The 25,046-nt window shown below is 35.4% G+C and overlaps 1 protein-coding gene across 1 annotated transcript in view; it reads left to right on the forward strand.

Annotated features, from left to right (window-relative positions):
* The window catches only part of AVEN (apoptosis and caspase activation inhibitor), a 97,892-nt gene extending 72,846 nt beyond the window's left edge, over positions 1–25,046 (forward strand). Inside the window, exons 3-6 of the mRNA XM_082761318.1 lie at positions 18,398–18,468; positions 21,448–21,543; positions 23,079–23,427; positions 24,599–25,046. Coding sequence (XP_082617444.1) covers positions 18,398–18,468; positions 21,448–21,543; positions 23,079–23,427; positions 24,599–24,717 — 635 coding nt within the window. The 3' untranslated portion in view covers positions 24,718–25,046. The remainder of the gene's footprint in view (positions 1–18,397; positions 18,469–21,447; positions 21,544–23,078; positions 23,428–24,598) is intronic.

Consider the following 25,046-nt stretch of genomic DNA (forward strand, 5'->3'; position numbering starts at 1 on the left):
TTCAGCTGACTTTCTGTGTGTATCCCAGGCATTTTGATATGGCAATCTTTTCTCTACTATATTTTGAAATTAAAAGAAAATAAATACTGCAATGTTTATTTTTAATAGGATGATGATGATGATAATCATCAAGAGTGTTTTCATTTAATTTAGAAAAAGTATAAAAGAGTTGTTTAATTCATTGTTCTGATGGAGCACTGAGTTTCTTAGGTTAGTTGCAAGGACAGAAAGCTGATTGGGAAACAAACTTAGGTGAAAAGAAAAGTTTCTGTGGACTGGAGGATTACCAAGCCAAACAGTATCATTCCAAGCAGTAACCCCCTTTCTCTATCAGTTGTGCATGTGCTGAAAAAAATAATTGTGTGCATTTGTTCTGAATTTTCCAACAGCATTTAAGTGAATTTTTTTTCAGGGATGAAATAATTTTTAGTCTTTAAGTTGAAACTTTGCATCACCAAGGCCAAGATATGTAGGGGATTTTTTTTTTTTTTTTTCATCAGGATCTTTCTAGTAGCAAAACTGATATCACAGATATGTATGTATATATTTGTAAATACTGTGACTATTGAATCTCTGCGTGCAAAGAAATTAAATGCCTCTAACCAGGAGGACATTTCTGAGAGCTCTGCTAGGAAACATGCTACATTTTCATATAACATATGTGAGTCTTCTTTACACAAAATGTGTCATCTGAAAACTTCACATTCCTTAACTTTCCTGTAACTAAAGCCAGATAATTCTTTTTTTTTTTGTTAAAATCTCTGTGCTCAATTTTTCATTTAATTGTCTCTAATATCTTTAAAAGGAATGCAGTCACCCATCTGATATTTTTTGTTCTGGTTAAAGACCATATTTCTAAGTAATTTACAGTTTGAATGCAATGAAAAATGGTTTGTATAATGGTTTGCTGATGAAAGTGGTGTGTTCTCTTGAAGCTTAGTAGCTGTTCTTGTTAAAGCTCTTTGTAACAGTTCCTGCGCTCCCCTTACAATGTTTTTTGTTTCCTTCTAGGGGCATACAATAATATGAAGTTAAGTTTACAAGGCAGTTTCATAGTCTTCCAAAAGTAAACGATATTTTGTGTGGTAAAGTTAGTAGCCCCATAGTAGTTTTTATTTTATAAAAATTGTTACTTTGTTGATTTTACAAATAAGTTCTTACTTGATTTATTAAGGCAAATCATAGAATCAATGCTTATAATAGTAAAAAGAAATAGTAGTAATTGATTAAAAGGACAGTTATAAGATTAGTATGGCGAGCATTCAGAAGATAGAAATTGCCTAAATTAATATTACTGTGTGACTACGACACAGCCTTTAATAACTTGAAGATATGTAGATTTTACTACCTAATATGTTTTTCCAAAAACATAACATGTTTTTGTTCCATTCTCCTCCCTTTCATCCTTGAAAACACACCAAGAAATTCTATTTAATGGTTCAAATTCCGGTGCTTGGCTACTCTGCCCCAGTTTTGTCAGAAAAGCACATTCTGAAATATTTATCTCTCTCTCTCACCGAGGATTCACAAGTGAATGCTTTGCTCTAAGGCAGCAGGCTGAGGAAGAGGTGTTAGTAAGCGAGAGGTGGCTGCAGTAGCTGCGCTGTGTGCATTGTGCTGACTTCATCATATGCAAAATGCATTCAGGCCCATTTCTTACATGGGCTTTTATCTTCAGCTTCGTAAATGTACATACTTTCTCAGAAAAATCTTTTCATTGTGAGTAATATTCTCAGTGTCAAAGTGAATGGATTCTTTCTTATTAGCAAGTAATGTTACTTTCAGACCTCCATTTCCAGGAAATTGAGCTTGTTGCATTTTTATTTCTTCGGTGTCAGACACAAAAATGAAGTGACTCATTCTGGTCTTCAGTGGAGCTAAATTGTCCTGCTTTACCCTAGTTTATCATTTCTCTTGGTCGATCCTGACAACGTGTATCCACTTCTTGTGCTGTGCCACTTCTGTTGCACTGTGGCTGCTGGCTAAAAGGGCAAAAAGCAAAACTGGCAAACCAAAAGCAATGCTTTTCTGGTGGTTTGGCAAGGTGAGGCAGCTCGGTCAGGGTTCAACATAAGGGATGAGGTGCAGCCACACAGCTAGGACCTGAGTGAGAGGAGGTGAGAGTGGAATAGCCCCCAGTGCCAGGGGGAGCTCTGTGATGCTTCCCGCTGTGGCTGTGGTGTGGCTGGATGGAGGCGTGAGCAGCATCATCTCCTCTGGCCTGGGGTAGATTCTAGGAGCCAGGTGCATACAGGCAGTTCCTCTGTGTTAGCCACTGCAATGCTGAACACTGCCATTTATATTACAGTGGGTATAAAGAATGACAGCATGGGTTAGCACTAAAAAGCTCCAGCATAAACTTCACATAGTAAATGTTTGTGGTACGGGAAGTTTCCCGATATTTTTTAAGAATGAAAATGTGGAATCGTAAATATAGCTAGTTACTTCCTGGAGTAAAGTGACCTGATTTGTGCCAGAGGTTTTAAGTTAAACTTGCCATTATATTTTGTATTGTCTGATTGCTTCCTTCAGATTTTGCTACAACAAAATGTTATTTCTATTTAATCTACCTAAGAATGTTATCTAAAGGTGATTGATGTGAGAGGAAGCGATCGGTCAGTACAGATTGCTGGGCTTTGGTTAGTTGTGGAAATGAAGGCTCAGAACCCAATGAACATTGTTTCAGTGGAAGGAGGTCCTTGTACACTTTTATGCACTTCTAATAGCAGCTGCCTTGCAGAAAAATCTCAGTCTTCTGAAAATAAGATATTTTATTTTTAGATACTATTCCATAAATGCAGTTTCTGAAACTGTTTCAGACTTGAATATCTGTAAAACTGTATCACTTTTAATTCATGTGTGTATTTGGAATGATTTTTGTGTTCTTGTTTTGCTTGTGTTTGGCTGTCTCTCTTAGCTCGTGTGTTTATTCTGTGTATGTGTGGTGTGTTTTTTTTTTTTTTTTTAACCATTACTGAAACTTTCATTGTAGTTCTGCAGATAAGCAGGTGCTTCAAAAGATATTAAAAAGTTATTTCAATTTTATATTTAGAGCCAAGTATTGCAACGTACACAGCTGAAAAAATAGAGGGGAGAAATGCTAAAGCTTCTGGCACATAATTGACAGTTCTGCTCTTGTTCTTACAGGCAATATTTTTGCTCTGTTGGTACTTCATAGGTCTTCAATAACAACTGAAGCTTTAAGGGATTATTTTAAAGCAACATCTTATTGGAACTAAAGCTTAAGACTCGAGATTTTATTTCATACATGTGCCATATGAGGACTACTGCTTTCCACTTCTCTGAAAACTTGCAAGGGAAAGTATGTACTTTTCTGAGAGTAAACATCACAGCACAACAGCTTCTGTTTAGGTATCTTCAAGTTTTTCATTTAGACTGGTTAGTTTAGTCTTCCATTGTTGGTATGTTTGCAAATTAAAGGATACTTTTTTTTTTTTTTTTTTCATATCTGCTAAGGTGTGTTGTAGATTACATCAGGAAAATGCAGAGAAGAAAAAACATATTCCCAAGTAGGGTAATATGTACCTATTGATGGTAGCTTGATGTATGTGGTATTTTAAAATGAGAATGCAGCAATACAGTGTTGGTTTTTTTTTTTTTTTTTTTTTTTTTTTTTTCAGGCTTTACAAGAATAGTGTTCACATTTTGTCTTAGGTCATTTTCAAAAGTCTTACAAGAAGCACTAGACATATTAGATTTCTTCCTACACAAAAAATCTTTAGAGCTGCTTAGAGGGTCTGACCTTAGGAGCTAAGAAGAACTGTCCCACAGGGAGAAGAAATCAAGTGTCACCATAAGGTTAGTTGTCATATACTCAGACCGTGAAATTCAGATTTCTATTCTGAAAATTAGCTTCTCTTTGGCTGTCAGTTCAGTGACAACAATATGTGAAACACATTCTCTGATCCCTCATTCATTTTTCATGTTCCTCTCCAAGGACATAGTACCCTGAGATCAAAACTTCAATTTTACTGGATATACTAGTTCTCTATGTTATGGGTAGGTTTTAGATTAAAATTAAAGCAGAGTTAGATATCATTTCCTTCAGAAATAGAAATAGGTGCTGTTAAAACTTTCAATTCTACCAGGATCTACTTAACAACCAAAAATATTTTTCAATAAACCAGAAGCTGCTAATATTGTACCCGCTGATTGATAGGAGAAAAATGCAATGAGAATTTTTGCTTATCCCATGTTTCTTTGTATTTCTGGGTAGCTATAACATCTGCACATTTCTCAGCCTTATTTGAGATCCTGAGGGAATAAAACATTATCTACTTTTATTCAAGTCTTAAACATCACATATGTAGGAACTTTTATAAAACAGTGGTATTTCTTGCAGTCACATAAACCCACAATTTAATGGTATCCATCCAGAGCAACAGATTTGAAATATGGCAGTGTGAAATCATGTACTTGAGCTTTAGGACAGGGATATTTGTGATCAGATTTTAGTGACTGCTTTCTGTCAGTGTTTGAAACCTGTAGAGAAACCCAGGGAGATGACAGTAGATTAGCTGACACAGTTTTCACCAAGCGAGCACACATTCTGACTGGTTGTTTAATCTTGATCATATCTGTTCTTCATAATCCTCTGCCCATAAGAAAAGTGCATCTGTAATTTTTTTCAGATCATAGAAAAGACTGCTGATCAAAGGGGTAAACAATTCACAAAATGCACATATTATCTGTTTTGAGTTGTCCTTTTTCTACTCTCTAGGAGCGTGTCTCATTGAAAAACTATTGAAAGAAGCAGTAAGCCCTTATCATAGCCGGAGGCATGTATCTTCTTATCACAGAGGAAGAGACTTTATTATTTCTTGTTTCCAAAGAAGAAAGTTGCTGAATTCAGTTGAGGAATTGAACACTTCCATCTGCCGTGTCGTATGCACAGTGGTCGTTTTATGTCCATTTCCAGATTAAAAACAATAGCAAAGGTACCTACTTCTGTAAGTAACCATCCAGCCAACATTCTGAGATTCTTAACCAGAATACAGCATTTATTATGTTCTTGTATTAAGCATCTGTGTAGGTGCTTGTTTGACCTTTCAATGGCAGTGGGAATATTTAGGAAGACACCACAGTAGCTGTGGCCTGTGTATGCTGCCATGCTGTGCAGTTCTTGTATGAAGATGACTGGCTTATGAAAGACGTGTCCAAAGAATAAATTCAGCAATTACCAAATACAGTCATAGGTCTGGTCCAAGAATATAAAAGGTATAAGAGGACACCTTCAAATAATATGCCTGTAGAAAGTTTGTTTACCCTTTTGAACAGCCTCTTATGAAAGGTACCCCCTAAAAAATCACACAGTAGACCTTTTAACTATATCTGCCCTGTAAAATCTACAGCCACAATTCTGGGTTCAAAGAAGCATAAGCAAATGCACTGTTAATGGACGACAATCTGCACCGTGAAATCAAGTTTGCAGTTTCCAGTCTGAACTTAGTCACCTTTTATGACAGGTGACCTCTTACAGACATGTAGCACCTCATGCAGTAGCTTTTTCCATTATTTATTTATAGACATGCAAGAAGCTAAATGAATCTACAGTCCAGATAAGTGCATTGTAGAGCAGCTGTTTTTTTTTGAGAGGGCAAAACTTCCTGGGATTTTGGAAGATAGGTCACAACAAGGAGTCCACAATGTAGGATTTCAGTCAATATCCATCTGTAAAACTCCAGACAATACGCATTACAATATTTGTTCTAGGGACAGTCTGAATCAAGGCTTGGTATAGAGCCATATTTATACAATTGATACACGCTTTTCTGCCTTAAGCTATTACTGTCAAGTAACCTGGAATTACTTGTGATTCAAAGTAGGCCCAGCAGTTTTAGTTTTCGTAATTGTTTTAAACATACAGTCTATATGTGTGACTCTCAGGACACATTTGGATGACAAAAGCTGGGAGAAGTAATTCGCTTTACTATACCAAATGCAATGTTTACAATCATCTGAATTAGAATTTATAATGCCTTTTAAACTCAGCTTCTCAAACTGAAGAAAGAAAGAAATACATGAAGACACATTTTCCAATGAAAAGATTTTAATGATAACATAATCAGTGCCACGTTTCCCTTTGTTCTTAACTTTATCAAATACATTCAATGATGCATTAGACATGTAGTGAATGAACCTCTCCAATGGTTTATCTGAATCTAGCATATGTGTATGGTACTTTCCAGTTGATGGTCTCTTGACATTTTCACATTTGCTTATGGCAGTATTGTACATAGGATATAATATTCCTTGTTATACCAAAATGATACCAGTCATGAATCTGGCTCTTATCTATTGGCATCTCCTTCATCTGGTAGCCACGTTCACTTCTGCGCATTTTCATGAAACATGCTCACCTTCTAGCCACAAAGAAAAAAGTAGAAAACATTGTTGTCTTACTTCATATTCTTTCACAGTGACAGTCTTACTCAAGCACACTGAACACATCTATCAAAAGAAATTTGCACTGATTGAATTATTGAGATACAGTTTTAGTTTTCTTCCTTACATTGTGTGATGGTTATGAAGAGGTTCGCCTTCATTATTCAGAATAAAAAATTTAGAGCGAGTTCCTTGATTGTTATTGTTAAGGGATGTTATAAGCAGCTGCTACTGTCAGCAGCTCTGGTGGATTCCTTCTGCTCAGCCCAGAGTCCCTGGGGCTTGTCCAGCCCAAGCCAGTGGACATGGCTGCTGCTTTCCTGTTTGCAGGTTCAACTAGTAGTGAGCACTGAATATAATGTACTCATATGCCCACTGGCACAACCAGCTGCACAGGCTACCACAGACTAGGCACCTTAATTTTAAGGCCAGAAGTTTTAGAGGCCTCTTTAAAACACCCACTAGCGTAATATGGGTTTGCAAAATAGCAACTGGTTTCTGCTCATAATTTTATCTATGACTGAAAATGGATTGAGGTATCTGCATTGTAAATATCCTTGAGTAAGTCTGGCGTAATGTAAGGCTGATGACTTCCATCGCCCTTTTATTACCTTGCTTGGAAAGTCTCACAATGAAATGTATACAAGATAAACAGAAAGATTGCTCATGAATTCTGTAGGTGGCATTTTCTGAAATTTCCTGGTGTGCATTTCATCAGTCACAGAAGTCATAGAAGATTGTTTCTAAGATTATCCATTGTCAAGCCTTGTTTTATTTCTCTGAGTTGAATGCATTCAATTAAGGGCGACAATATTTTTCATATGTATTTTAGATGTGAGTCATATTCAACTGTTGTGTCTTCATTTTCATAGAACTAGTGAGATGCACAGCTTTTCAGCATTTAAGGGTGTTTTTGCATTTATTTTATTGCACTTTTTTAAGGTGTAATACTGATGAATTATTAGTCTTAAATGTTGTGGTACTACATAATGCAATGAAACACTTTTCTAAAAGTACAGCAATCTATTTTTTGATCACTAAGTATAATTGGATGACAATCCATTGTACCTTTTTTACACCTGACGTTACTCTAAGATTTTTGTGATAGGTACCCCACCCTACCTTTGAGGTCACAGTTAAGATTAAGATTTGAAGATTTGATAAGTTAAACATATTTTACTAGAAGTGTGTGATATCTTCCCAAACTGTCTTTGGTTTTGCTTTTCCCTCCAATAGGGCTAATTCCTAGTTGTGAGTCATCCATCTAAGCTGGCTTTGCAGTATGTTTAGCTTCTGCAGTAATTCGTCATGGATTAGATGTAGGTAAGGGAGCTGGTTACAAAAATTCATGTCTCAAGAATAAAGTGCAGGTGAGCTTTGGCAGTTCAAGTAAATTTTAATTCGACTTGTAGAGAGAGAATCCTAGATGTCCCCGTATGTAATATACAACTGAATTATTGCAGTAGTTTAACAGACCCAAATAGACTTTTATTTATTGAATGATTGATTGGACCTTTAGACCTTTAGTGGCAAGTTTGTATGGGAAGTACTCATTCCACTATTGTTTTTTGTGACTTTGAAAACACTTGGAAAATAATGTGTTGTGGGAAGTGGTTCTGCAAGCCTCTGCATGATATTACTAGACAGATATGTGTAATCTCTAAATACTTTGAAGTCTGTCTTCTGAAAACTGGAAGTTCCTCAATGGATATACAATCGTCTGGAAGCGTTTGTCTTTTGTCCTTTAAGTGAGAATATGATCAATTCCTTAATTCACTTCTTAACAAGTTAAAGCTTTAACTTTACTGTTAACTTTTACTGCATTTTGGGAAAGTTTGGAGTCATGTTAGAATGACTTCATTGTTTGCTTGCACTTAGCAAAAACAAGCCAGGTGATGTGAAAAACAAGCAAAATTTACTTCCTCCCTTTGGGTGCTGTGGAATATTACAAAGCGAAGGTGTTGCTAAATTGAGCTTAGTGGCTTGGTTCATTAGAATTTGCGTAAGTCCTTAACCAGATCATCATTCATCTGAGCATTCAATTTCATTTTGCTCCTGTAGTAGCCATATTATTTTTTTTTTTAAGTGATTTTAAAATGTTTACTTAAGTACCAGCCTTCTGCAGGAAGATGCTGTTTTGGTGGTAGTAGGACTGGTAACAAATACAAATCTTAGATCTTTAATTCGTTTGTAGATTTTAGAGTTTTACGAAAGATGTTGTAAGTCTGTAAATGGGCTGTATTTTACAGCACTGCAGTACCATACATCTTCTTCTTGGTGGCAGTGAAGGGAGACTTTTTTCCTTCCATCCACTCCCAGTACTCGCCTTCCCAGCAGAGAAGATTGTTCCCATTTTTGAGTTGACCTTTAGATGTGCAACAATAATGTTTGCTAGCTGAAGCCTGTGAAAAAACTCCTCTGGCACCTAGAAGAGGTGACTTTTCATCTTTTCATCAAATGATGAGGCTGTATGTTAGGCTATCAACAGGCTTGTGAGTGCAGCCTAGACCTTGTTGTCACCCCAAAATTATTAGTAGACTCTGGTTCTTTGAAGCGCTATGTTCTCGCCACATTAAAAATGAAAGCAAACACTAAGAATAGTGTTCAAAAGGTGTCGTGTATTTCTGAGCACAGTGAAATGTTTATCACAAAGCAGTGCAATATGAAATGGCAAAGGGGAGAGAGTACTTAGTTCTTTCTGTGTGATTCACAGGTTATTTTCTGCTGAAGTAAAGAACTTGGTGATCAGCACCTGTTTGCTGTGTTCCAGGTAGGCGAGAGAGACTTTAAATACCACAATCATGGTCAGAAATCTGGAAGAATTGATTTAAACAATATAAAAAGCTAAAAAATAACCATAAAAGCAAGGCTCGAACAAGCAGGGTGATGAATGAATAGGCATGGAAAGCTTTAACCCAACATTAACATACATTAAGGAGTAATCTGCAAGCCATATTTTTGGACTGCAGAACTAGATCACAGAAAAATCCCCAAATAAACAGTGATAGAAAGTGAGTATGTCTCGTCAGTATATATGACACTTTTTTCTTTTTAGCTTTATTTTCATTACCTGATACATCACTTCCTTCAATACTTAAAAAACTGAGATTTGATATATCTATGATGCTATTTAATAGTATGTCAATACAGTGATGGAAAACAAATTCTCCAAGGGGATATTTAAAAATGAACACTAGAGCACACATTTCAATCCTGTGCGATATGAACACAGGATAATTAAATAAAAACAAATGTGCATTATTCAGACCCACGAATCACTCTGTGTCAGTGGTAAATATGCAGCCCAGATGGTGTTTGTCATCCACAAAACTGTAGTTCTTCATTCTATATCATCTCTTTATGTTTTTTAACTTGTGTGACAGCTGTACTTCTTGTTACTGCCATGCAAGGAGAGCTTGAGTAAGAAGGCTGCAGGTACGTTGCTAGGAGGTATTGTAAGGTAGGAACATGGAATGCTGCGCCCTGCTCAGGGGCAGCCCAGGGCCAACACTGCAGACACTGATGATTTTACTTCAGCTAACTAACCCAGGCTTTATTTATTTCCAGTAAATTCATTACAATACCATAAAGGTACCTGATAAAGAAGATGAGCAGAAGCTTGTATGTGGCTACAGCTTCCTTTCTAGCATGACCCAAAGACTTGTAGACAGTAAGCAATTATTTTTCACTTTTCAGAAGAACTGAACTTCTATTAACACAGAGTTTTAAGCTTTGCATTGAACAATTCATATGTAGCAATGGGAAAACTCCTCTGTAGATAATTATAAGTTTATAAAAAGAAAGTTTCTTTAAAAATAAAGCTAGGCTTCTAGCTTTTAGAGATTTTTTTTTTTTCCTTAGAAATGTAAATGGGACTGAGAATGTAGTGGCTTCCTAGCCTTCAGTAAGACAAATCCAGTATGCTGCTTGCTTGGAGTTTTTCATCTGAAATGAATGCTTAACAGTCTGCTGTTAGCTTTAAGTTGATGCTGAGAACTCTCTGATAAGCCAGTGCACTTCATGTCTTTGGAGAGTTAGGAGTACCTTGCATGTGCAAAAACTTCCCAGGCTTTCGCATGCTTATAGAAATGGTTTGCTCTTTGCTAATTTTAATCCTTGTCATTTTGTTAATGTATCAGAAGAAAATCCTCCTGTGTTTTGTTTTCTGAAGCTGTATCTCTTTTCATGTTTTATTGCAAGAAAGCCAAGCCTCATACTCAGTATATCAAAATGCTTGAATATTTTTAGGCCTGTATTTATAAATTGTGAATGCTTTGGAAAGTCTTACAGACATGGTGTCCTGTACCACTTTCATTAACAGTGAATTCTACTTTAGGGAAAAAAGGAACTAATTCTGAAGTGATGTTATTAAAAATACCCAGCACAGCAGCATAAATAATATTTATTGATTCTATAATCGTGCACTTTGTTGTAAATGTTCTGTCAAGTACAGAGTGGCAAATAAAACTGTAACACTAAGAAAAAAATAGAATAGCTTTGTTGGGTTATGAAATTCTAATAGTGCAAGGGCTGCCAAAGAATGTATGTGGGTACCATCGACAAAAATTGACTGGCTTTAAATGCCTAAAATTGAAGCTTGAATAGTGAATTGTCAAATTGTTTTAAACTTTCATGACTTGTCTGCTATTAAAATTGGAGGCAAGGGGGAGAGGGAGAGGGAAAGAGAAGTTTCCCAATGTTTGTATCTGTAAGAACTTCAGTTAACAGACTTTTTTCTCTAATTTGCCAAGTTTTTTTTTTTTTTTCTGACTATTAGCAGGACAAAAATAGCAGGCTGCTTAAAATAAAGAATTACTTAAAATTGTTAACTTGTTAGCTCTGAGATTATTGTCGTCTTTATTTTTGAAAAGTAGAGGGTTTTTTTGAAGGAGGTACAATGTGGAGTGAAGTTATTTTGTTTGCTGCTCTTTGTATATCTCTCAAAGATATTTGAAGAGCTTTGAAGTTTTCAGGCCAAATATTCTAGCAGCATATTTACAGAAAATGGTGGTTTGCCTACTGCAAATTTAGGCAATGCAATTGCTCTTAGTTAAGCACGACAAGTAGATATAAAGTTTTCTTAAATGGCGAGGTGCAAAAATAAATCTGATATAAAGAATTGTGTGGCATTCCCACCTTCCAGCTGCAATACAACAGTATTGAATGCACTGTTGACTTGGGAGGTAGAATGAACAATAATCTAAATGAATGTAGTGGACTTGGTTAACATGGAATTTTGTTTAAATAAGACAAGGCAAAAACAAACAAACAAACAAAAAAACACCACAAAACAAACCAGGCCAGTGAATGCAGTCCTGCAGCTTACCAAAAGATACTAAGATGCCCACCCCTTGCATCCTGAAGAGAATTTGTAGGGAGACTGTCACCTTGCACTTCCTGCTGTGCCCTCCTCCCACTACTAAACATAAATAAACGAGAAGTCTCTGCTCCTCTGCTCAGGAGTGTTTATGCATTAAGTGACCTGGGGATCTTTGCCTTTTTTCAGCCTTTCTTCTCAGTGATACTGCTCAAAACCCAGCGTATTCTGTGGAGTTTTATACTTTGTCTCATCTTCCAAGTTGGTTGCAATGACATTTAAAAATCACTAAGTATGTTGTAAATTAGTAACCTGAGAAAAACGACACTAGAAAATGTCATAAAGCATCAGGAAAAATGTAAATATTTAAGGTGACTAGCTTAAACTTAATGAAAGGTTTAAGTTTAACCTGTGGGGAAATCAGTAAGTTCACACTTAAATATCATTTTAATGTTTATTCAGTAAAAAAGTGAATCATGGACAAGATGGAATTGCTGCTTATGAAAAGGACATAAGGCTACTACATTTGGATGCTTTTTTTTCCCCAATGCATTTTGTTTTAATATTTTGCATTTTTGTTGCATTCTAAGACCTATTGCCATGAAATATTTAAGAAAAATTGCATGTAAAAAGTATTGATGCACTAAAGAAAATGTGGAAAAGTTATTAACGAAGTGGAGAGGTCTGCTAAGTGCTGTCTATGTGGTTTCCTGCATGGTAGATACAACAGATACATAGTTGTGTCTGTTGTCTCCTTACGCACTGCAGACATAAAATTTGAATCAACTCAAAAAGAACTATAAAAACATATCTGTGCATTCCCTACTCTTTCTTCCTGTTTTTCTTGTAGAAAGATGACTAATTAAGATAACTAACTGTAGAGTTCAACAGATAAAAACTAGACCTTTGTTTAGACTGAGGTTGGTTGTATTGAAGTAGATGCAGGGTCTATCTGAGGTGAGGTGCTTGAACATGCCATCTGACAGGCTACTTTCCCAAATACTTTCATAGCCTGCAACAATTTATGTCCCAAGGACTTCCAGAGCCAGATATGGAATCTTTGTATTTAAATTTAAGTTCTCCTTGCACTAATCTCTCCCTTCTTGCATCCATACAAACTTGTGGCATCTGCACCATCAGGTGGCAAGGGGCCCAGCCTTTTCTGGCTTATTTCTTGGTCACCTGTCTTCATGCAGAAGCAGAAGTACTGCTGTTTGTTTCTCTGAACATCTTTGAATACCCTTTTGTTTGTTCTGTTTTCCTTTATTGACTATTGTTAACCTCTGCTTTAGCTTTTACTAAAAAGAAAACAAACAGAAATTCTATGGTTTTTTTTTTTTCTCTCTCTCCCTCTTTATTTTTTTTTCTTTTAACCATTATGTTCTCTGGCACTTGTTGGCTTTGCTGTCCTTCTCAATTGAAAAACTAGCATCTGACCTTGGTTTTCAAGAGGCTGCAGCCTTGTTCACAAAATCATGGAATGACTGAGGTTGGAAGGAACCTCTGAAAATCAACTAGTCCCTCTGTATGTTAAATTCACCCTGTTCTTCCGATGTAGAAGCTCTTTGTTCCAGAAGTGGCCCCAGTTTCCCAAGATCCCTCCTTTCTTACTCTGCAACATGATGAAACATGATTTAAATTTTTGTGGATTTGGTTTAACCCTGATCAAATTATCCTTCTATTTTATTTTATTTTATTTTATTTTATTTTATTTTATTTTATTTTATTTTATTTTATTTTATTTTATTTTATTTTATTTTATTTATTTTTAACATGACTAGTAGCAGTGTGTGGTTGTGTCAGGGAGTTAATTTTGAACATTGTTCTTTGTGAGTCTGGTTACAAACATGCTTTACAGTTCACAGCGCAGGCTACAAGTATCTTTGGCATTGATATATTTGCACAGAGCTCAAGATCTTCTACTGGTGTCAGTAGAAGAATGTTATTTAAAAGTATTTTCCTATGGATATATATTCTTTTGCGAGTTCCAATGTTTATGCTGAGCTGTGCAGTAAGCCTTCTGGATTTTGTAATACATTGCTCTGCAGCCTACTGGTGAACAGCAGAGCCAGGGAAAACTGTAGGTTGTGCTGAAGTATTTGTGGTGAAGGCACGTTGTTTGGAAATAGCTGTCATGTTCTTGATAAAAGACAGACTTTGCAGTTACTTGCATGTAGTGATCTTAATAATATTTGAAGAAAATTAATAGACGTTGAGTTCTTACAGGGTCTTTATCTGTTGTTTTTGTATGCCCACGTTCTGAAAATTGCTATTACTCAGTCTATGTGTATGGCACATTTCCTAAGTAGAGCACTGCAGCCTTAGTCATAGTAAAAGTAATAGTTACAGTGTGTATGCTATCAAAGTAGAGAAATAAATAATAATAATACTAAAAAGAAATCTGTGATGTTAATAGAACTGCCATGAAGCTTTGTGTCTTCCAAACGTCTGCTTCCCTATAATATATGCTACTTTTCTATGGCCACATTATTCTATCTGTTTATAATGTGTATACAATTATTTATAATAACCCCTTGCAGAACATAGATTCTCTAGGGTTGGAGGAATATTTCTAATCAATTTGTTGTGTATCAGTAAGTCTCCTTTTGTAGGAGAAAAGAAGGAGAACCATCAGGTGTCCTATAAAGGGAAATCTACTGTCATATTTCTCCAAAGATATTTTATTTAAAATAAGCATCAATTGTAGATAGACTGCTCTGTAAATCCCAACATGTGGAAATATTTTGTAACAATAAGAAAAATGTTTTGGTTCTGATGACATCCCAAGTTGCCTGTTCCACCATTCTTGCTGTTTCCATGTTGTTTTCAAAATCTCCTAGTTAGAGCAAGGCACAGATAGGTGGAAGTTCTTCCTCATGCTTCTTCCTCCAGCTAGAGAAAGTTGCACTCATAAGTAATCCATCACAAACGGCTGGTAAGCTTTAGCTTTCTCTTTGTGCTCATAAGTTAGGTCAAAATTCATGACTTAGTAGTTCCCTACCTTTTCCTTTGATCTATAGATTTCTCTCTCGGATCTTCTACAGGAAGTCTTGAGCTAATATAAGAAAAGAAAATTTTGCTTGTTCTCCTCCTGACTCCTCGAGAGAGTTGGTCAGATTCCTGTATGAACCACTGATGCTGTGTAAGATTTCAAGCATCAGTCCTGCCTGAGCTCTGCAACTCAGATTGTTTTTCACTGCAGAAAAGTGTTAAGTTGGAGAATCTGATTTTTTTTTCCCACTCTAAAAGTAACATCTATTTCCGCCTTCATTTTTGAAGCCTATGAAGAAGATTGGCAGATAGCTGGTATTGATGGTACATTGTTTATGGTAATGAACAAAGGATCAATACAGAGAGAAGGAGATAACTTGCAGAATTGGCTAAGATCTTTAGAATAAAGATAGATGTTTTAATCTTTGGTGGGAATTTCTCAATGCGGTAACTTGGGAAGAGCTTTAGCCAGCATAGCAGCAGGTACAGGGTGCTTTTTGAGATATTTGGGGTCTCATTGTTAATTTCCCAGATGTAGCTGAGTTGTAGTTTTCTGATGTGGTTTATTTGGTTCAGCTACATACTGCCAGCATAAATTTATTGCATATAATTTTGCTGACCAAACAGACATGTAGATAGAGGCTTGAGCTCCCATAATAAAATAAGTGGAAAATGAACAGAAGTTGGAAAACCCCAAGTGAGTTTATCAGAAAGGCTTGTTTGGGAGAAGATAAATTCTGTTATTCTGTTTTAAAAAATTATTTAGATTCTTGTATTTGTCTTCACAGTTCTTCCGTATGTCATGTCAGAACATGTGCAACCATGTTACATTGGTTGTTCCCACTCACCCCCAATTTGAAAACCTGTTGAAATCTAAAAGCACAGAATATTTTTCTTCTATCTTCAGTCATGTTTTGTGTCTTTTGTTTCTAATGAATTAGAAAGTCGAAGTGAACAAAATTATGCTACTGGAGTGTCAGTTTTGTTTTCATGCTGAAATGTTTTTTTCAGTGTTTCAACTTTCATACTCCTTATAATTTCAGGTATTAGAAAATGTTTATTACAGGTTAGAGGGAGGATTTGTTTTATCCACTACTCAGTGAATATTTATATGAAGAGATAATTGGGCTAATGAGACTATGAAACGTGTTCTATTTGAATCAATTGATTTAGCTTTAAAATGTATTCAAGTGTTAGGAAAGCATGGTGTTTTAGAACTGCTATTCTTTCATCGTAAGGTTGCATGTTATAAAAAGGGTTATTAAGACATTGTGAAACTTATCAAAAATGGTGTGTAAGGTTTACTTGAGCGTATTATTTTTAGTTGCTGTGTATTTGAAGGCCAAGTCATGTTTGTAAGTAAGATAAAAACTATTCAATTGAAGAAAAGCACTTCTTACACTGGAAGGAACTTGGAGCCATTGTAAGACATTTGATTAGTATTCATGGCACAAAAGGAAATTATTTTCAGGGTAAAGGAATTTGTGAAAAGATAATTGGTTAGACCAACATTCTCATTAACATAATTTGCATTAAATGTGCTACTGTGAATTGTAGTTATTGCTTTTCCATTTGAAAGGCATGCTTTGTTAATTTATTTAAAGAGCCCAGTTAAACTACAGTTTAAGTCATAGCCTTTAATTCAGCAATAGAGTATCTGGTATCTGTTGATCTATTATTCTGAACTTTATGAGTGTGGAGAATCATAAACCAGCTTTTGATCCTGGCTGATTTTTCTCATGCAGTAGATATGTCCGACTGCTTTACATCTGGTCATTCTCAGATACCTAGAGCATCCAACTTATCCTTTTCTTTAATTTTACTCCTTTGTCTTGAAGAAAACATAAATTGCTTTGTTCTAATAGTATAAATACTCTGAGGATCACTTGGCTTAATTATTTTTCCAATAAAAACTTGCATTTGTAACTAAATCGAACCTTTAAAATATGTGCGGTTAATACATAAATTAATCTGCCTGTTTTACTGTCTATTGTAAAATCATGAGAATGAAGATTGAATCTGGATTTCTTTAAATTTCAGCTTTAGTTATTTGTTCTAGACGTTTTGAAACAGAGGGATTCACTTACAGTGGTGCTGTTTGCACTGTGGGTGCTCAAGTTAAGCGTTTGCATCTGCAGTTAGGCACGTGGAATAACTTATTTTTTCCAGAATCAAATTTAATCTCCTTCATGCAATAATTCAACTGTTTCTTTTTAATAGCGATCCCTACACAGCTATTTGTTGTCAAACTGCATGGTCTAAGAAGACATATGCCATGCTCTGCATCAGCAGCATACGTGCTTTGTGCTATCACATACTGAATCTAGACCTCGGGTCATCATCTGGTTTTCAGATTCTCTTGTTCCTGAGAATTTTTTATGGCATATTTGTTCACAAATATGCATTGTGAGTTGATAATAAGAACTGTAAGTGTAACAAAGTGTGTGTGCCCCACACCTTCCATTTTACTTGTTTATTTAAACTAAATGGTTCTTTAAATGGTGCCAGAGTCTAAAATGATTGATTTTCAAGTTTAAAAATGTGCAGACAGTGGTATATTGAATAGAAGCATTTAAAATGTGACTTGCTTGGTGAAAAGTCTGAATATTGGTTTTGTGTGTGTGTATATGATATATATATATATCATAAACTATTAACATGTATTAATTATTCCAGAATTATTTTTGAATATACACTGTGGGTAATCAATGTTAGAATATGGTTTAATTACTGTTTTACGTAAAGATTTTAACACATAAGATCCTAGAAAGTTTTCCTGGTAGTTCCAGTGATGATGATTAAGTATTTCAGTAGGTTCTATCTCATTCTCTGCAGCTCTAATCTTTCATGTTTCATCTGTGATAGACCTTACTATTTATTTTTTATTTCTTGGAATTTTGGTGTATTTTTGCAGTGAATATGCTTATAGAACTGTCTTTCAAAACCCAGTGGGGTACTGCAATAGAAATCATTTACAGCAAAATAATAACCCACCTATAGAAAGAGGAAATTACTTCTGTGTGGGAGGAACATGGTAGGTTCCAGCCATAGCTAGAGGTTATGTGTGTAGTTTAACTGGCCCTATTTAAGTTTTCTTTTAATTCAGTTCCTTGTGCATACACATTAAGATTCATGCTTCATTTGCTTCAGTGCCATTTTTTGATGGCATGCTGGAGTAAGGACTAGTTCAAGAAAGAGGGATTTTGGAGAATTTAGCAACCAGTCAACAAAAAGTATTTACTTGGCTGGTACAAACTGATTTCCAGTATGTTTGTAATCCAGTTTAGGAGGGGGTTGCATGTTGATAGAGAAGGTGTATCTACAGCATGTTCAAAGCTGTTAATAATGCATTCTGAATATTGTACCTATTCTTATTGTGTTATCCAAATCAGACTTTTCAGTGAAGGTCCTGCTTGTTGACATGGCATCCAGCACCGCCTCGTTCAATTTTTAATCTGTTGTGCCTTTCTCAGAACAATTTTGTAAGCAAGATGTTAAAAGATCATTCGGTTGTACTTTGGCTAAGAGGAATTTCCTATTTTAAATGCAGCAGAAAAATTTCTTAATATGTGAGGCTTATTGATTAACATTACTTCTGTAGGGTTTGGAATTTTGGGGAGGTTGCTGTATTTAAAAAAAAAAAAAAAAAGATAAAGATGTTTTTTATTTCTTTTTGTTTTGTAGGAGATTCCTTTACACAGTTTCGCTTTGCTGAAGAAAAAGATTGGGATACAGAAAGCATATACTCTAAACAGGTAACAGAATTTTCTGGCACTGAATATGTACATGTAGGCAGTTGTACTTTCAGCATCAAATTGTATAATACAATGACAGCACTCTTTATTTTGTAGATACATTTATTAATTTGTCTTTGATGCTGGAGGCTCTTCAGTCTTTTCCGTTTCTAATGAAGAATATTCAAGGCAGCAGGCTAGGTTTATAAGTAACATTAGAAGAAAAGAACACACAAATCCATCCAAAGAAGGATAATTCACCTTGCTCCACTGACACAGAAAGTCAGCCTTCCATTTTCAGTTGTATTCAAGAGAATAGTTTAGCAAAATGACTGTAACACAACAATGGATATATCTGTATATTTGACTATGAAGCGTGTTTCAGTTAATTCAAATTAACAGTGCATGTTCTCTACTTGAAACATCAGCCCCAAAATGACTATGGGACCCAGGCTAGGTTTGAGATTATTTGTATGTTGATTCTCTGTGCTAATATGAAAAAGGGCAAAGAAACAAGAAGTGCGTTGTATCAGGATACTGGAAAGTGTCTTGATTTCTGAGGCTGCCTTCCTTGCATAAAAGTTACATTAAGGTTGCAAAGTCAAATTAAAATGTAGAAATGCAATTAAGTGGCTTGCATGGCATTTGTTTAAACCATCAGTGGGATATGGTCTTTCAGTGATTTTTTTTTTTCTTATCAGTTCCTCCCTCTCCCAGTGTATAGCATGCCAGTAATGAAGTATGTGACCTTTGCTCCCTCTTCTCTGTGCAAATCCAGAATATTAATTTTTTTATGATTTCCTCATTGGCTTGCCATTATACCATTTAGCTGATTTGAATGTATAAATTCATTTGTATGCTGAAACCATTGTGAGGAGAGTCAAGTTTTGCATTGCCAGTCAATGTCACAGATACTCTTCTGTCTGCCCATGCCAAGACTGCACAGTCTCTGGTCTTCAGCCTCTTTGTTTCTGGCTCATTTTTCTTTTCTGTGAAAGCTGGATTCAGTCCTTATTTTCATCCTAAATCCACTTTGCTTAGTTCCTTGCCTTTGCCTTTTAGCTTAATTGTTTCTATTTCTTTGCCTGTCTGTTCATCACGTACTTGAAGTTACTACAGAATCATAAACCGAAGTCAATGTGATGGAACAAAATGAAGCAGAAAAGGCATGCAAATAGTTGCAGATATTTATGAGTCCCTATTATTTGTAGAAAGGAATGACAAAACAGCTTTGAAAAAAGTGGAATGGAAACGTAACTGTGACATGAACAAGAACAAATTTTCATGTTGTTATTATCCTTAATTTTTACAAAAATTAAATCTGAATGTGCTTCATTGTATATTGATAAAAATGCAATAAAAATGTTTCAGAACACTGCAATTTAAAAATCACAGGTAGTAATCATTTGGATTTTTCAGTAAAAATTGGCAGTTCCAGCAAAAAAGTATTCTTCTGCTGCTTTCTATGAGCAAATAGTTGCATGTGAAATGAAGCATTTATAATTTGTTAAATTCTGCTTTGATCTGTATTTTTTTTTTTTTTATTCAAATACCACTTATAGTGAAATATCTACTTGGATACTGAATTCCTACTTCCATTATGTTATTCTCTGAACTGCCCTTTTCCTTCATCCTCAGTTTTTCCCCTCTTCCCTGACCCTATTTTCTCCTTCATTCACAATGTTTTATTCACATTAATCTTTTTGTGAGTGTACTTAGCTCTTCCCAAACGCACTTGAATGTTATTCAGTGCTATTTGACTTTTTACAGTTTCTTGTTACTGTGTTCATATTATTTTCCTTGCCCTGTGCAAACATACAGAGGCCATCTGTGGTCTTCAATACCTGAGAAGGAGCTGGGTTTTCTGTAGTTTTAGCTCATTGCTGCATAACAGCTGCGATGTTCATGAGTTGCTTGTTGGAGACTTTTTGAGGTTACTAATAGCAATGAATCCTCTTTGATGGTGATCACTGATCCATGTATAAAATAAAATTGTTATTTAGGACATAATATTCTAATCAACAGATTATTTAGGTTGTTTAGTCCTTTTATTGCTGAATATCAAGTCCAGAATCTGGATGACAGAAATTTTAAAAGCCACTGCTTCAGTTCTTTGTTATTATTTTGTAAATCTGCTCTCAGCAAACACCACTGGAATACAGCTTTAATGAAAAATGAGACTGGAAAGAATAGATTTGTAAAATACTTTAATCATTTGTAAAATATCAACCTGAGTTCATTACAAGACAGATGAGCAACAGGGAGGAAGGAATGTTAAGTAAAAAAATGCAGCTTTCCAAGAAAAAAAGGAAACTTAATACCTGTCACATGAATGAGTGACCATTGCACTTTTTGAGTGACTGGGCAGCAGTAGCTTATCTTTCTTGATTGACATCTTCCTGGGAGCATGTGTACCTGTAGTTTATTGCTTCTGTGAAACATCAAAACGATGTTTTAAATGATCGGGAAACAAGCGTAAGAAGGGCCATGTTGTTGAGGCATTAAAAACAGGAGAGCTATGCACACACTACTTAACTTGCTTAGAAAATACTAGTAACTCATTAAAGACTGGTGATTCCCACTGCAAGGAAAGGTTCACAGGTTAAAAGGGGTTAGAGTTGGAAAAGCCTCTTATGACATTGTCAACTTGCAAAACTGTTTCCTACTTTGGATTTTCAATGCCTTGCCTAAGGAGTACTCCATATATATCTTCTTTAAAACTTCATCCTCTATTTTTAACTGTCTAAGTGATTATTGGCTTTGTAGGTGTTTATATGGTAATTTAGCCAAACTGCTTTGTGCATGTGTACTTTTGAAACTTAATTCCTGCTATTATTGCCAATATCTTTTAGATGTTGTATATTTTTAGATTGTTCTTCACTTTCCTTCAGTGTGTGGAACAAGAGAAAGTAATAGACTAAAGTTATTAAGAATTTTTTGTTGTTGTTGTTCCTTTTTTTTTTTTTTTAACTCAAGTATACTGTGTGTTCTGTATTTCAGTTATCCGTGCTTTCTGTTGACTGCCAGTCTTTGGCCCAGGCCCTTCAGGAACTGCCTCTACATCTGAGGTTAAATGTAGCAGCTGAACTTGTACAGGTAATGCTGTGAATTTTCAAAATAAAACAGAAATATTCTAAGTGAAATAATCTATGCTAGAATGAATTCTTTAAACTTGGTCTTAAAATTTAACTTGAATGTATTTTATAAGTAAATCTTCTGAGACTGACATGTCAAAAGGTGGGTGAAGCGGGAGACCCCATTTTAATGCTTCGTTGGTAGCTTTAAACAAAATGCTTCTATATGCAGTGTATTGGATGTAAAACCAGGTATCTGAGTGTTTGACATGGAGCAATTAAACTGTTCTTATAGTTGCTTCTCTTTTAAGCAGCTATTAAAAACTTGCACCAGATTTTGGAAGTGCTTTCACTTTTTTTCCAATTAGGTAAATATTTTAAGTGTGATTTACTCTTCTATATGGCTAATATCAACATACATGTTTGTTCCATGAATCAAACAGACATCTGTGCTAGAACAGGTAGAACAGTCAGTCAAACACGTGAAGAAAATGTTATGCTCTGGTTAAGGAAAATTGTGCAAAAGAATATTAGCAAAAATGTTTTTTCAGGCTGTGAAAAGAGGACAAGAACTAATGAGACTTAAATATAAAAACAAGAAAACAAATGAAAAAAAAAAACACAAACACAAAAACAAAACAAAACACCAAAATAAGATCCATCTACTCAAGCAGGGAAAAAGAAACATGACTCTAATAGAAATATTAATTCTGTTTAGAGTTGCATGAAATGACACAAATATGTTCATTCTTAGGGGAACTCAAATACGTCTGCAGATGTGATGTCTAAGGGAATCTACAAATAAATGTTATTTTCAAATTCTTGCAAGCGAAGCAAGGCCAAGACTAGAACTCTTATCAGGGTTATACAGTGTGTGTTATGACATCTAATCTTTGTCTTCTTGTTGTGGCAGGTGATGTGGTCATCAGATAGATATACTGCAGTGGTATTAATTCCATGGTCATCAGATAGATATACTGCAGTGGTATTAATTCCAGGGCATCCTGATAAAAAAAAAACAGGATGTGTGTTCCACAGTTGAATAATGAGTTGGCATTTCTGTTTTTTCAATATTTGATTGAGTTTTGTAATTTAGATCTATTTTTTAAAGTACACAGCTAGACATGAATTTAGTGATGTAGTTTGCTTTCAAGATGGAGATATTGGAGGGAAGGTTTAAAATGGATAGTTTCTAGCCAAATTCTGACTTCAGTCGCTCCAAAATTCAGAGTACTGATGATATATAATTGAAGCAGATTTAGAGAAGTATTTGTGAAACAATGTAACTTGTTGATTTATCATTCAATCTCATGTTCCATATTAGGGGATAAAAGGAAATGTGTTTTGTTTTTTGGTTGTTTATTTTGTAATAATTACTGTAAAACCATCATCAAGATAACTTTAGTTTACTTTTACTTCTGAATTCAATTCTGCTAAATTTCATTGTGCCTTCTTAAGTGATCAAATGTAGGATGTCTGAATTACAGCCCAAATTAAATAGACTTTTAATATTCTATATAATAATTAGAAAGACTAAGTCCTCTCTTGTATTCTTAGGCATCAACGCCTGCAGAGCTCCCACAGATGAAATCTAAAATTACTGAAGACAGCAAGAGGAGAGAGCTTCTGTTTAGACATTCTTTGGCTCAGAATGAAACAGTGTTGGGCTCCCATCCTGTTGGTGATTCTGTTGCTCCATCAGAGCCTGCAAGTAAACATGGTCCTGTGGCAAGTGCAGCAGAGCCATTCCAGAGAGCCCCTCAACAACCAAAGCATGAGACTGACCATTTGGATGAAGAACTAGATCTTCTCCTAAAGCTAGATGCTCCTATTGATTCTGTGTCAGATGCATTATTCTACAACACAGCAACAGAGAACAATTTGAAAGGGGAAAGTAAAGAAAACGGTAAGATTTCAATTCCTTACAGTGCCTTTATTTAATTTTCGTTGTTCTCTTTCTCAGCAGTGTATTTAAGCTCATGACCAGCAAGTCACCAGTACTGCTAGCAGTACTCTCTGTCATAGTGCATTTAACGTATCTGGGGCTATATTCTGACCCATTTGTTCTTTTTTTATTTTAACTCCCCCCTGAACTGAAGTTTTACCATTTTTGCATGTTCATTTTAAGCTTTAATTCTTCTACAGAACAGCATTGGTCTTATGACTTGGCAAAACAAAACTGTTAGACACTCTCAGTAAGTGGAAGATTAAAATACAGTTTTTATGTAACATTATCAGACATTAGTTCACTGTGATGATAATAATAACAGAAGAACTGATAGCATTAGAAATGCTATTTGCAAATTTTACTAGTATTGATTATACAAAATAAGCTTTTTTTTTTTTTTTTTTTTTTTACCAAAACAATTTTATATTTCAGAAATTGTGAGATACAATTTCATTAGAAATTGTGGTACCATTTGTTAGTTCTGATGGACCGTAGTCCTCCTCCCCATCCTACAATGATGTAAAAGGATTTTTACCATCCCCAATTTTTGTGTATGATTGTCTTGCTGTGCTAAAAATTAAGTACAAAAGATACATAGCTGAACATGTAGTAGCACCACAAGCAATACAACAAGCCTTGTCACTGAAGAGGATCTTGACAAAATCTTTCATTGCAGTGGTATGCCCACTCCAAAGCACAGTATAAATCCCTTAAGAAAACACTGCCGTCAGAATAGGGAATCATAGGATTATCATGCAACTGTGCAACATGAGCCACTGTTGTGTCCTCCTGCTGCTCTTCTACATTAAAGAAAACTGCATCTGGCAGGATTGTGAACAGATCACAGCAAGGGTTCACTTACCTACAGTCTGTCTGCTGCAGATCAGGCCCTGCCTCCTCTTGAATCAGAATGGGGCCACGTTGCTATGGTTGAGCTTACCAGACTGTCTCCCTCTCTCTTTTTTTTATTGTTGCTACTGATTGTGGAATATGACACTTTATTCTTCAAGGGAGGAGACTGATTCAATAAAATATAGTCAGTTGTGCATTAAAAAGCAAACTGATCAGTGATAAAGAGCCAGTACAGAATTGTTTCCACTTTCTCAAGACTGTTCTTTTGCTTTTCTAGACCCTCTAAAACCAGATGTGCCTGAAGAGAAAAGTACAGCACCACAGCAACAACAAAGTACATCTAAAACTGTTACTGAGGAAGAGCTTGAAGATTGGCTGGACAGCATGATTTCCTGAAGAACAAGTTTCCTCGTGTGAATAAATGGATGTAACAAAAGTTAAGTAGAAAGTAGAAACCTCCTTTATCAATTCTATTTCTTTTATCTGTTACACTTAGTTCAGTATGCCAAATGCCTGGTTTTATTTACAGGCACCTAAAATTCTGTGCAACCAAAATTCAGCTAGATATGAGTGACTGAAAATTAAGACTAACATTCTTAGAAAGGTCTAAGATTTGTGATGAAATTAGGATTTTCTTTGCTAAAGATGTAGGCTATAAGAAACAACCAGAGCAGTTGTTTCAGCTTGTACGTGCTATATACAGTCCTTAAAATAAAGCTATGAAT

The sequence above is a fragment of the Aythya marila genome (genome assembly GCF_965140915.1).
Source record: "Aythya marila genome assembly, chromosome: 5".
Lineage (NCBI taxonomy): Eukaryota > Metazoa > Chordata > Aves > Anseriformes > Anatidae > Aythya > Aythya marila.